At 58.6% G+C, this 13,913-nt stretch overlaps 2 protein-coding genes across 3 annotated transcripts in view; one reads left to right on the forward strand and one right to left on the reverse strand.

Moving 5' to 3' along the window:
• Positions 1 to 13,913, reverse strand: part of RBFOX3 (RNA binding fox-1 homolog 3) — a 139,903-nt gene that overhangs the window by 123,135 nt on the left and 2,855 nt on the right. The window contains exon 1 of one of the 2 annotated variants that reach the window (XM_082774565.1): positions 6,883 to 6,973. The exons of the other annotated variant lie outside the window; for it this stretch is intronic. The gene's annotated coding sequence lies outside the window, so the exon portion shown is untranslated. Of the gene's footprint in view, positions 1 to 6,882; positions 6,974 to 13,913 lie in introns of those variants that run through there. 2 annotated transcript variants of the gene reach the window in all.
• The window catches only part of ENPP7 (ectonucleotide pyrophosphatase/phosphodiesterase 7), a gene marked incomplete at both ends in the record, with an annotated part of 29,157 nt that continues 21,955 nt past the window's right edge, over positions 6,712 to 13,913 (forward strand). Inside the window, one exon of the mRNA XM_082774593.1 lies at positions 6,712 to 7,206. Within this exon, the coding sequence (XP_082630719.1) occupies positions 6,712 to 7,206 (495 nt within the window). The remainder of the gene's footprint in view (positions 7,207 to 13,913) is intronic.

Below are 13,913 nucleotides of genomic sequence, written 5' to 3' on the forward strand. Positions count from 1 at the left end.
TCCTCCCGCGGGGGGCACGGGGAAAGCCCCCGCGGCGCCGCCGCCGCCCCCCGGCCACCCCCGGCGCATCCCTGCCGGAGCCACCGGTGCGCAACGGGAGCGCCCCGTGCCCGGGGGCCGCAGCGCAGCTCAGAGCGACTGCAGCAGGCGCTGCACCCAAATGCAGATTCCCCGGGCTGCCTGCAGAGCCCCCGGGCGCAGAGCGCTGCGGGCCGGCCACCACCGTGTGCCAAGCCCCCCGCCGGGCAGACCCGGCTGAGTGGTGACACCCCAGCCCCGGGGGTCACCTTGCCACAGCCAGGATGAGAAGCAGAAGCAGCATTTGTCCCTAAATCAGGGAGCAAGCACGCGGAAAGCATCAGCTCCCTGCATGCTACCAGCAGGCAGGAACTCCTGCCCTGTCCAGAAGTCAACCTGCGAGCTGTGAGGGATCTCCTGGCCTTTTATTTTCCCCTATAAAATGCTCTCAGACAACCCCAGCCAGTGCTGGGAGAGCAAACGGCCATCCCCAGCCTGCAGAGGGATGCTCGCTGGTACCCTGACTGTGCCATGCCCCTAAGGCATCGTGAGACCCGAGCGCTGTTTGGGGAAGGTTCATTAAAAACATACCACATCCATCAGCCAGAAAACCCGCACGAGGCAGCTGGTGCAGGATCCGCCAGCAGCTGGGGTCCCTCAGTGCCACCCCCCAAACCCCGTGGATGCCCACCCCAGGGCTCAGCAGGGCCCTGCCGCTGCCCCACGCCTCTCCCCTGCCGTGCTCGGCCCCAGGCAGGGGCACCAAAAGCCCCCAGGCCCCCTCGGGGAGGGCTCAGCCGATGGAAATCGCAGCCCCCCCGCTGCACACGGTGCCTCCAGAGCCGCGGACGGTGAGTGATTTATTCCGACCATTGCTGCCTCTCGGAGGCATCGCTCCCTGCCAGCCGTGCAGCACTTTAATTGTCCATCAAGAGGAGCAGGGAAGAGCTGTAAATCTCCCCCCGCGGCCCCCGGAGCCCAGCACTGCAGCCCCCCCCATCCCCGGTGGCCTCATCCCCTGCCTGTAGTGCTGGGGGCAGACAGCGCTGCCCCCCCCAAAAAATAATAATAAAAAAAAAAAAAGCATTGCTGCATCTCATTGTGCTGCCGCCGGCACACCGGGTACCCCCCAAAATTAATTTCTCTTTCTTTTCTCTTTCTCGGTGGTTAATTCACAGACATCACGTTCAACAACAGGATGGCAGCTCTTCTGTTAAGGAGGACGTTCTGCACGCAGACTTAAATAGTTATTTCAATTCTTCACTTTCACAGCTTATGTTAAGGCTAAGGGAATTATATTTATTATTTACTATGTTTTTTAAACTCATTTAATTTAAGCCAGTTCTGAATAGAAATTAGAATTCGATTAAATTGTGGGGGAAAAGTCAGCATTTTGAAGCAGATTATTAAGTAAAGCTACATTAAACATGTTGGAAGCATAAATATCTAGGAACAAGTTCTATATTTAAAAGTAGATTTATTCAGCAAAGGAAGTATCATCTGCGGTTCAGGAATTTAAGAACTAGTTATCAAGGTCACAATTTCAGAAGCAGATCTCAAATTCTCGCATCTATGCTTTACCCGGAGCCTGATTAAGAGTTTAGAAATCTGGAAAACTCTTTTTCTCTGGCTCCCTGCACGAGAATTAATTGTTTATTGATCTGACAAGAGGAAAATATTCTCTCTCTGGCTGCAGAGGAGGTGAACCTGTTGTCAAAAGTTGTTTTATCACTTCCATAAATTCTAGCTGTAATGACTTCCTCCGGTTCAATAATTCGAGTTGCTCTAAACACCAGCAGTACACACGACCTCCTCGAGCATTCCTTGAGATTATTCTAACAGATTACAGGAAGTCAGGTCATTACGCCGCTTCCCAATTTCCAGAAGCCTTGAACTCCCAAAGCCAGCCTTGCACCTTCCCAGCCCCAGCCAGCCCGCTCCTCCAGCTGCGCCCCCTCCTCCTGCAGCCAGCGAGGGCAGGCAGGCTCCGTGCCCCCCGAGCCGTGGTGAGGGGTCCCACAGCACCAGGCACACCGGTGACGAGGACAAGGGATGCAGGACAGGGCTCAGCATCAGCCCCAGGAGCCGCTGCTGCCCTCCTCTGCCTCCACCTCCAACCTTGGGGGGCTCAGCAGTGTCCCCCCTGCTGCCACCTGGCGTGGGGGTGCTGGGTGAGCCCCGTACCCCCTTCTACCAGCTCCCTGTGCCAAAAAGCTTGCAGGATCAGGTGCAGCTTCCAAGCCCAAACCACCTAACAGGGAGCAAGCAGCACAAAGTGCCCCTCGCTGCCAGCCAGGAGCCACGGGGCTGCTCGGGCTCTCCACCAGCTCAGCCACGCAGGGAGCCTGTCCTCGCTGCAGGACACAGCCCAGGAACGCGCTTCCCAGCCAGCAGCACAGCTTTGTACCACGGCTATAAATAAAATAACAGGTCTCCTGCCTGCAGCGGTCAGAGGAACATGGAGAGAGAGGGAGAGCGCAGCTTGAAAGGGAGCTGGGGCAACGAAGCTGGTGGCACGGGGGGCTCGGTGGGGGACAACAGGCAGAGGAGCTCAAAATCGTGCAGGTACAGCTGTGTCCCCATGGCACCACTGGGGGCCAAGGAACGCGGGGATGAGACACAAGAGAGGGGCTGGGGCTCGAGCACGCCGCGGGCACAGGGACAGGGGCTGCTGCGCGCCCGCACTGGAGAGCGAAACATGAAAAGGGATCCCGCACTTGTGTGCTCATTTCTACCCATTAGAAATTCAATCTTGTCGAGTCTGGAAGACACAATGATGCCTGGAGCATCACAGAGTGCAAGCTGAGCAAAGGAGAGAGCTAGTTTTAGATTGCTTTATTAAAAATAAAGTTTCAAAAAAAAAAATTTAATCTCAATAACTAATGAAATAACAGAGAAGAAAAATGTGCTTCCTCGCCTGGTATCTCAGCCTGTCAATTAATTTGCAAGAATGCACATCCCGAAATACCTCAAACGATTCCAGCAGAAAGCACTGGAACAGCGCTGACAACAAACAGCCCTGCTGCTACCAAGGGCTTGGGAGGCAAAGCAGCTGCCGGCCGGGCACGGAGGAGCACCCGGGGGCAGAAGCGATGGAGCAGAGGCTGCAGGCCCGAGCTGAGCACCAGCAGAGGGGCAGAAGGGGCTGGGAGGGGAGGATGGGTCACCACGACCTCGCAGCCAAGACGTGGGAGGGCTGTCAGCTCGCACACTTGAAGAGCCGTCTCCTTTACACCGCGCTGCATTCAGCGGCAATGAGCAAGAGGCGTTCAAACCCATTTAGAAGCAAATGCTCTGCGGGTCACCTTTAAAACCCAGCTGAGGCACTGACTCACTCCGTAACCTCAGGAAACGGCACCTGAACCTCTCATGTTTGCTTATTCCTGATGGAAAAGGGGGCGATGTCACCAGCAGAGCCCCCCAGTCCCGCAGTGTGGACCACACGCTGCGGCACAACCAAGCTGGCTCCTGCACCATCACCAGCCTGCCCCTGCCCAGCCCCAAGCTGCTGTCGGCTTTTGGGAAGAACTTGGGGATGCTCAAGCAGCCAGCACAAGAGAAGAGAGCTGGGTTGGGCTCAGCACACCTCGGCGAGGCACGAGGAGCTTGACTGCCAGCAGCACACGGCTTGGCCGTGCCGGCACCACCTCCTGTTAAAGCGCTCCCTGCTGAGCCTCACCACCAGCTCCCCCCTCCTCTGCCACGGAGGGTCCATGGAGAGGCTGGTTCCATGGAGCAGATCATTCGTAAGAACTAATTATTCAGCGTGCTCTCACCCCATAACACCATAAATTAAAAGAGAACTCAAATAAATTAAGGAACTTCCCTCATGCCTTTTATTATCTCAATAACCTTCAGAGGCATTTATCTACCGTCAGCTGATCCATTTGAAAAATTGTGACGACAAACTAATTTAGTAAATGCACACACTTAAAAACCTTTATTTATCTACTGAATAAGCAAATGCAGCCCATGCTAGAAGAGCTGCTTGAGATGCGAGCCTGTAACGGGGACACCCGCTCCCCCCAGGTGCCCAAACCCAGCGCTCCCCTGTGGCTGGGGAGATCCGGGGCATCCCCTAAGGCATCGTGGCAAACGAGCTCAACTGCTGCACACAGAAACTACACCCCGGATGGGAGAGGAGCAGCTTGCCTTGCAGGAGGAGGAGGCGAAGCATTAGCAATCAGCAGCAGTAGCACGGAAAGACAGTCTCCAACACCAGCAAACGCACCGCGCAGGCTGCCCGACCATCCCACCGCCGGGATGTGAACGCAGTAATTAAGGACGACATGTTCTACTGATGGGAGATGGAGAAATAAGTGCAACTGGGAGAGAAGCCCTTTATTCTGAAACAGAAAGGGAAAAAATCCATACCTTGATAAAAAGGTACTGTGGGAGTGGGAAACGCGCCGAGTTCACACGACTGGAAAGGTTTGGGAAAGGAGAGCTGGGGGAGCTGGTTTTCCAGGGGAAAAACACGGAGCAAGCGTCAGCAAACCCGGAGACATCACCAAAAACCTCCCAGGCTGCCAGGGCCCCTCCTGCCATCACGAGAAGCAGGAAAGGAACAGACAGGCACCGCAGCAGCCCTGCGGCAAGGCGCAGGGTACCCCACGGGGGGATGCCAGCCTCGCGTTTCCAACAGCACTGCCTCGCACCGACTGGGCTCCAGGAGGAGACGGCTGCCCGTGGTGCCTCCTTCAGCACCTCCAGCTCTGGAAGTCAGTCCCTGGCTGCTTCCCAAACTGCCACGAATGAGCAAGAGCCACGGCTGCAGGGTGCTGCCCTGCCCCAGTACCCTCTGTGCCCCTTGAGGATCTGGTGCAGTTCAGATCCCAGCCGCAGCACCAGCCAGCAGGCTTGCATGCCTGGGCCCCCTTATCTGGTGCCCCAGAAGTACCAGCTCAGCTCCCTACACAGAATTTGTGACCCTCTGATCCATGTGAGAGAATCCTAAAGCCATGCCCCATAAGCGATAGCTGTAACCCTGGCAGGAGTGTACCGACCGCTGCAGCAAAGCATTTATGTGCCCTTGTGCCAAGGCTTTCTGTGGTGCTGAACAATCCTCCAGATCACTTCAAAGGAGGAAAAAAAAAACCTCTCGTGTATTTTCTCTGGAATAACAAACAGAGCCTCTTCACGGCTCCCCAGAGCCAAGAACAAGTTCCCAACGACTGGCCAGATTTGGGCAGCCCTGCCAGCCCCAACCCGCTGCAATCATCCCTCGACAAAAATTATAAACTCCAAGCACTTTCTCCATCTATTATACAGAAAAAATAGCCTTCGTTTCTCGCTTTGTGTGGCTTTATCACGCCTCAACCATTTTAGCCTGAAGCCAGGAAGCTCTTTGGGGAACGGACTGTCTTAATCTGCATTTGCACAGCACCCAACAGAACAAGGCCTCCAGCCTGACTGCAGCCTTCGGGTACTGTTGTAATACAAATAAAACAGCGGCAGCAGAATACACCTTTCAAAGGCTGCAAGATGAACCGCAAGCCTCCGGACATGCTGGAGAATGCCAGGCAGAAGGAGCAGGAGCAAGGCTGCAGCCCCCTAAAGCACGCAGCATGGCGCGGCCACCCCCGGCCATGCCCCAAGCCCCAGGAGGGACCCAGGGGCAGGCTGGCACTGGGACAGAAAAGCACGCAGCAGGGAACACCCCTGCTCAGAGCCAGGTTTCCGTGGAGGCAGCGAGCAAGTTCCAAACCCTCACAAAAAGCGACCAAAAACAGTCGGTGCTGTTAATGTCATGCTTACTGGAGTGAGAAGCTGAGAAATCCCCGCATCCCTGCTCTCCCCCCTCGCCAACCCCGCCTGCGCACACCGATGCTAGCGAAGCCTCTCCAGCCCTCTAGGCAGGAGCTGCGCTGGCTCTGGGTGCTGTGGGGAGAGGGGCAGGGTCTGTCCGTGCCCCCCGCAGGCCTGCCCAGCACCTCGGCAGCTCCAGGCCCCCATGCCATGCTTGTTTACTTCAAACATCTGCGTTGGAACACTTGGACGCGGTGCCGCACGCCGTGCAGCATCCTGGCATGCACACCGATGGAGGATCGACAGCATATGGGCGGCTGAACAACGGCGCTGTGCATTTACACACGCAACACAAATAAAGCAGGTGACTCTGGAAGGCCTCGGCTCCCTCCCTCCCTCCCCGTGCAGGGAGCCCTGGGCACGCCAGCACAGCCTCGCAGCCAAATTCCTGGAGACGGCACCCGCTTCGGGAGGGGAAAAACCCGGGGAGAGCTGCCCAAGCTGCGCTCCTCGCCTCGCTCTGCCCCTTCCCGGCAGGGCCGAGCTCTGCCCTGCAGCTTCGCCTGCTCGTGGAGGCTGCTGGCCCCAGCGGGAGCCTCTCTTCCTCCTCCTCCTCCTCCTCCTCACCCCACCGATCCAGGCTCCACCTCGCCCAACTTTTCCTTACGTTTTCCCTTCACCTGGAGGGCGTCATTTTAATTAGCGCAACACCCCTGCTAACAACAGCAGCTAATTAAGCCATCCGCTAAGCACCCGTAACGCGAACTTAACGAGAAGTTGTGCCGAGGCTTCCTCCGCGGGCACCGGGCAGGCTGCAGCCGCCAACTTCGGCAGCCGCCGCCGGGAACGCATCGCCGAGCAGCGCCCGGCCCCGAGCACCGGCAGCTTCGGGAAGGCGCCGCATCCCCGAGGGGAAACCTCCCCCCGGCGGCCCCGGGCACGGCGATGCCGCTCTGCACCCCCCCCCCCCGCTACCCCCAGAGCCCCGCGGGGCTCCCCCAAACCCCGGCCCCGACGGCCCCGGGGACGCCCCGACGGAGCTTCCCCGCCGCCCCCGGCGCAGCACCGGGGCGAGCCGCCCCCCCCTTCTCGGTTCCCCCCCCCCCGGTGACTCACTCTCAGAGGTCCCCGCCGCGGCGGCGGAGGCGCAGGGCAGCCGCGGGTCCCCGCCCGCCGAGCGGCATCTCCCGAGCAGCGGCGACCGGGGCAGCCCGGCGGCGGCTGGGGGGGGGGGGGGCGGCGCGGCACCGCCTGGGCTGGCCCCGCCTGGGCTCGCCTCGCACGCGGCTGCGCCCGCGCCGCCGCCCCCGGAGCCGCCGAGCGAGAGAAGCGGCGCTGGAACCAACGGGAACGGCTGGAACCAACGGCAACCAACGGCAACCAACGCGCCCGCCCCCGGCCGCCGCCACCACCACCACCGAGAGCCGCGGGCGGGGGCACGTGCGGCCGCGCCGCCCCCCGGCTCCCCCCCGGCCCCCGCCTCCTCCTCCTCCTCCTCTTCCTCCTCCCCGGCCCCGAGCTGCCCCCGCGGAGCCGCGCGCCCACCTCCTGCTCCTCCCGCACCGCCGGTGCGCCCCGGGCGCGCTCCCGCCGCAGCCCGGCGCGTTCCCGCGGCACGAGGCGCGCTCCCGGCTCGGGATTAAGGGGGTGGGGGGGGGGGCGCGGACCGGTCCTGCCCCCCCCCCCGAGGGGAGGTCGCTGCTGCCTGCGGGTGGGCGAGGGGCTGCGCCCGGGGGCTTCTCCCGGCGCGTTCGGTGGCACCGGCTGCGGGCAGCACAGCGAGGGGTGACCCCCCCCGGCAGCACAGCGAGGAGGGAGCCCCCCCGGCTCAGTGCAGCACCCATTGCTACCCCTGCACCCAACGCCCCGGGGATGGGCACCCAGGCCCGCTGCAGGGCGGCAGCAAGGAGCGAGGTTTTGGTTCCTCGCTGCAAACATTGGGAAAAACAAGTTGGTGCACGGAGCCCACTGGGTGCAGGCTCACAACACAGCCAGGGTTAACGAAACCTCGCTGCGTGCCTCAGCCCCTTACCCTTCCTTCTCTTCAACTCGAAGGCAAGGACCTCTGGGCGCTGATCTTGGCACTCCCTCAGCAGCTGGATGTGATCGTCCTCCCCCGAGCTTTCCGCAGGAGCAGACCTCTGGCTCCCCCAGCCCTCCCATCCTCCTGCTGTTTGCCTCCTCTCTCAGGCAGCCGGCTGAGCGCTGGTGCAGACCCGCAGTGCAATGTTTTGCAAGCCACTGGCTGCTAGAGGCCCTGTTGTTCTGCCCTTTCTCCTCTGGCTCACCAGCGGCTGTGCAAGCTCGCTAAAATAGTAATGAGCGCCATCTGTTTGAGCAGCACAGCTCCATTTAATCAGGTGTGGCCGGACGGTCGTGTCCCCTCTCCTGAACCTGGGAGAGGTTACACAACACAGATGCAGCAATCAGGTCCTCACGGACCTGCCAGAGTCGCCGTAAGCACCTCAGAGCTTTTTCTGGCTCGAGTGATCCGTTTGTGGTTTCCAGCAGTGAAGGTTGTGGCAAAGCTTCCCCAGTTACATTGCCTGGGAAACATCTGGAACACCCGCAGCCTGCTGGAGTCAGTGACTTCCCCTGAACTCAGCGCAGGGGCTGTCCCGAGGCGTTATCCCTGTCCTGCAGAGTCCACATGTGGCACTCCGGGAACAGGCCCCACTCCCCCTTCCCCTCCTGACCCGTTTGTTCCTGCCTCCAAGCGCTTTGAGGAACCCTCTGGAGAGAACCCTCGGGGTTACGCAGAGCAGCAATGTGAGTGCGGACGATGAAATGCACCGAGCGCACCCCATCCATCCAAACATCCATTCTGTATGATGAACGTGTATATTTTTAGCCCTCGGGGATGCAGCAGCAGCCCAGAGCCCAGCCTCGCCGCCCTGTCAGGGAGGCAGCAGCCTTGTTCTCACGCCCTGCCAAACAATGGGAGCGCTCAGCCAGGATGGCTCCTTGCTATGCCCCGCTGTGCTATTTTCTCACGGTTCATTGAGGCCGAAGATGCTTTAGGCAGCAGATTTGGAGAAGGGGGAAGCAGGAACGCGGGAGAAAGAAGCTCTGCAAAATTTCTCCGCATTCGAGCCCCCGAGCTGGGTCCCTGCCGACATCTGTTCCTGGAAGCTGGTGCCGCTCGGGAGGCGCGCGTGCAGCGGGGCGATGCTGCGGGATTGCTAGGCAACCCCACGCTGCCAGCAGCAAGGGGCCAGGGAGCAGCACGCAGCCAGGGCTTGCACCCACTCCCCGGCAGGGAAAAGCGGGCAGGGGGAGCGGAGCCCACCGAGGAGCCTCGCTGCGGGGCCAGGAGCAGCACCGGGGCCTGGCCGGGGAGAGGAGGAGGAGGAGGAGGAGCGGCGAGGGGACGGGAACGGAGAATGCGCGAGAGCGGCAGTTGAGGGAAGAGAAGCAGTTAGGAAAACACGAGTCAACAAAACCCTGCCTTTTGGCAAGGTTGTTATGTGAACCAGAAGGAACGAGTATTAATCTGGAAAAAAATATTTGTTTTTCTTAGCTTTTTTTTCACAGCCTATTTGCCACTTAGAGCCTCAGTTTGGAGGAAGGCAGAGTTGTTAAATCGCTGCTGCTTTTTTAGCCGTAACGATGAGGTTTTCCTTTTCATAGCTGTGGCTGGGGAAGAGACCTGTTGCGGCTCTGCCTGGGGGTTTTCTTGCATGCAGATGCCATGAGCAGGGGCCACAGCAGAACCACAGCACGCGGGGACCCTCCTCATCCCCAGCACTGAACGTCTCATCCCTGTTTTTCCCTCTGCAGAACCCAAACAAGGAGAGTGCCAAGCAGCCAGTTCCAGATCTGCAGAAATCATCTCTGCGATGCAACAGATGGTGCTCAGCCCGAGGAGAGCAGAGCAGAGCAGAGCAGAGCAGAAGGCTGCAGCAGCCCCCCCGGGTCACCCTCAGAGGCTCCTGGGGACCCTCGACCTGCAGGTGCCCAGACCAGGCTCACCCCCCCCTCTAAAGCTTTGCTCGCTCTCCCAGCCCTTTGCTCACCTGGTGCCAAACACCCAAGGAGGCACTGCCTGCGCAGGTGATGCTCCGTGCTCGTTTGGCTCCGAGGTGGCACAGCTGAGCTCGGCCCTGCACAGGGGTGAGCGCACCGAGCCCTGCCTCGGATCAAAGGCCCGGAGGCACCGCGCTTCAGGAGCCTCCCCAGAGGTGTGGGGAAGAACACTGGGTGCCCGCACAGCCACGGCACGGACAGGGCAATGACAAGGCAGGGCTCAGATGTTTTTTTTTGGCATGTGTCAGAAGCCCTGACCCAAAAAACCCAAAGCAGAACGTGTAACACCCGACCAGAAAGTGAATGCGTGCCTGGTCATGGACGAGCTCAGCCTACAAAGCATTCTCCAGCACCGGAGAGTCGAGAGCCATGATAATGTGCTCTGAAATAATGCTTTTTTAAATACAATTTATGATAGATTTCATAGCTAAGTTATGCAACATAATGAGCAAATCTAAAATGTAATTGTCACTGCGCATTAACAGCAAAATCCTGAACCTCTATTATACTAACAAACTTATTAAATCAGTGAACATTGCATTGCATCAGTCAATTACTAAACCGATGCTCAGATCACTGGAACAATCTGATATCCATTAGACAGGCAGAAGGAGGGGAGCACATCACTGGAGCTGCCCACGGGGTGACATGTTTTAAAACACTCAATGTATTTACGCTTTTGATGCAGTGCTGCACCTGCGGGATGTTTTGCTGCCACTTCCCCTGTTCCCAACGCATCCCTAGAGTGCCGCTGTGCTGCGCATGCACTCGATGGGAAAAGGGCCGGGATCCAGCCTCACGACACTGCCTTCTCCGAGGAGCTTGAAGTTTGCCAGGGAGCCTGCAGGCCTGGGCCCCCTGGGGCAGGCACAGATCTGAGATCATCCCTGGCTCCAGGGCGGGCTGGCGGACACCCGCCAGGGCCACACGTTTTCAGCAAAGGGCATTTGCTGCAACAGCAGGACAGAGCACGTGAAGGCTGGCACGGACTCGGCCGCGTGCCCCCCGCTGCTCAGTGCCCGTCCGCTGCTGAGACCCCGTCCCCAGCAGCGCTCCCTCCTCGCGAGGTTGGTAAGCACGGGGTAAGCCGATCTTGGAAAGGCATCCACGCAAACATCTAAAGCAAAGTGTGCTTTGCACCTTGGTGTAGTGATTTGACACAGCACTAATTATGCAAATTAATCATTGGTAAATCAGGTACGTGTTTACTTATTTATTTTGCGTTTTGCACAGCAACCAGGCAGGAGGAGTGTTGTGAAAGAAAAGCTGCTCTATTTATTCTGATAAGAAATGTTTGGTAACATGTTGCATGATCCAACCTCCCCACGTTCTTTTTCAGATTAAATTCTAAATTGATTTGCTGGTATCATACCGTTCATAGCTCTCAATATGTCATCGCAGCTAATGAACCATGCCAGGGACACATTTATAACCCTCTATTAGCCTCTTCCATCAGGAAGGGATTTTTTTTTTTTTCCCCTCCTTGTTCTGAGGTTCTGAAAGTTACAAAACAAAATAAATCAAAAACCGACCAAACAAAGCACCGGAACCAGAAGCAGCAGCAGACGTTACTGGAACTCAGACGCTCCTGTGGCTGCCACCGCTCCCACCTCGGGATGTGGCTTTGATGTGATGCAGCTCATGTGAAGCAGCCCAGGATCAGTCACCCAAACCCCACCGATTCCCTATGCCCAGCCGAGCAGAGCTCGGGCTGCTTTCTGAGCACCATTTACAAACTTCCTCAAGCAGCAGCCTCAGTGCACAGAAGGCAGAGAAGGAAGGCAGCTGCCGAGCCCGTCCTGGGGCCGGTGCTGGGGACCCTGCTCTGGAGGTGCCCCCAGTGCAGCACCACCGAGGTGGCCGTGCCAAGCAGAGCTCACCCTGTGCCCCCACGCCTGCAGCAGCAGCTCCATGCACAGCCTGCACCTCCTGAGCTGGGTCTGCTCCTCGGCACCAGTGTTTTGCTGCCTCAAAGCAAGCACTCCTGCACTTGGTTTCTCTGCCTGCGTGCTTTCCCAAGTGAGGGTTGGGACAAAACTCCCGCGGTTTGGATGCAGCTCGTCTCCAGTGGTGAATGGCCGAGGCTGGGAGATGGCGGTGGGAAGAGAAATGCAGCAGTGATCGAGGGGCTGCCCTCACCTTGTGGTGATTGCTGCGTGCGCTGCAGGAAGACAGCGTTTAAACCATGAGTCGAGTCCCCCTTCATTCCAAATGCAGCGCTTCAGGAACAGAGAGACAACTCTATCGGGGGAACAAGAGCTAATTAAATTTACTGGGATCATTGAAGAGGAAATTATTTAATATTCTGCATGGAATTTAATATAGGAAAGCATGAAGGGCCTTGTTCCATCAGAGATCGGTTCCTTCCCACACCCGAGTTCACACTGCACACCCAGCCCTGCCGCAGGCCAGGGGCAGCACAGCAGAGCTGGCTGGCCATGAGAACCTGGGCTGGGGAGCAGCACCCATGGGCTGCTGCTGCAAGAGCACCCTCTGTGCTCCTGGGGCACCCTCCGTGCTCCTGACTGCTGCCACGCTGGGCACCCATGGGGTACGGGGCTGCCTTGTCTCAGGTGAGCACCCACATCCACACGGGGCCATCAGCACTGACCTTAAACACCATCACCCAGCCCCATTCTGACAGCCAAAACGTTGCGGCAGCTTAACCCCCCCCATTTTGCTGCTCAGCCCAAGTTGCAGCCCGGGCAGGGTGCTCCAGGTTCTGGGATCAGGAGGACAGGGAGCGAACGCTCTCCCTGGCCGTGCACCTCTGCACTGCAGCAGGATCCGACCGTTCCCATTCCACGCACTTTGCGCCTGCGGCTCTCCAGCTTCACCCGGCTGCAGGGACCATCCCCATCCCATCCCCACCACCTCGGTGCCATGTGTGTGCCCGCCAGGACCCGAGCAAGCTGCCTTCCCTGCCACGCGGGTGGTGACCGGGGACACCACAGCCACAAAGCCCCCAGGGACACCACGGCCAGAAAGCCCCCATGCCGCGAGTTTCCCCGCTGCAGCTGCACCGCGCCGCTCGCAGCTGCTCATCTGGAACCGTTTTGTTCTCTTCACTACACCCTGGCTCCTTCCTTGGCTGTTTAATGATTTTTTAGAAGCAAAATGTCAGGCTCCGCTCGCTACTGTTAAGAAAAAAAAATATAAAAAAAGCGCAGTGATCGCTTCCCAGATCGCTCCCCAAGGGCTGGCGCTGGTCCCCGGGACAGGCAGCCCCACAGAGGTGGGCAGTGGGGGGGGGGTCTCACTCCGAGCCAGCAGCCGGGGTTCCTGCAGCCCCCCAGGGCCCTGTTTGGGTGGGGGAGCCCCGTCTGCCCCAGCTCCCAGCCCGCTGAGCCGCTGCCCACGCAGCTCCCCGCAGCACCAGAGCCAGCCGCAGGGAAGCGCCGACTTCACTGGGAGCACCGAGCAGTGCCGGCCCTTCTGGGGGCTTCCTTCTCCTCCCTCCATCCTTTCCACCACCCTCTCACACACATGAAAGTGATTATAAGTAGCAATAATTTTGCTTCTGTATTTATGTCACCAATACCTTCAGCTAATTCCTGTAACTGCCAGCATGGAAGCACTAATACCTCTGCAAAAGACAAAGCAATTATTTCTAAACATAGCTCCCTTTCCTTGCATTGTCACCATCTAAATCACTAAAATCCTGGTCTGTTGTCAGCATCTTTCTCTAACTAGCAGGGCAAAAAATGATTTATTTTTTTTTCCCCAAAAAATAACATATCCATTGGCACAAAGCAAGCAAACCAACACGGCACCATCACCTTCCTGCAGCCCCCACGCCAGCTCGGAGGTGACACAAGAACAGAGCCCTGGGTGGGATGCTCAGGACGAGGGCTGAGATTCCCCAGTGCCTCCATGGGGAGAGCTCCGGAGCCTCCCCGTGGCCTCGCAGCAAACACCCTGGATGCAACAGAAACCCACAGGGATTAGTGACCCCTGCGAAGGCTGCCCCTTCCCACAGAAACCACAGCCAGAGGACGAGCAGGGGAAGCACCGAGGCAGGCAGCTGGCTCCCCAGGGACCCCAAAATCACCGCTGCAGAGAGAAGCCCCTGCACCTTCCCCAGGTGAGGAGCACAGCACCCACCCGAGGCAGAGGCAGGC

This window comes from Aythya marila (genome assembly GCF_965140915.1).
Source record: "Aythya marila genome assembly, chromosome: 18".
In the NCBI taxonomy this organism is placed as follows: domain Eukaryota; kingdom Metazoa; phylum Chordata; class Aves; order Anseriformes; family Anatidae; genus Aythya; species Aythya marila.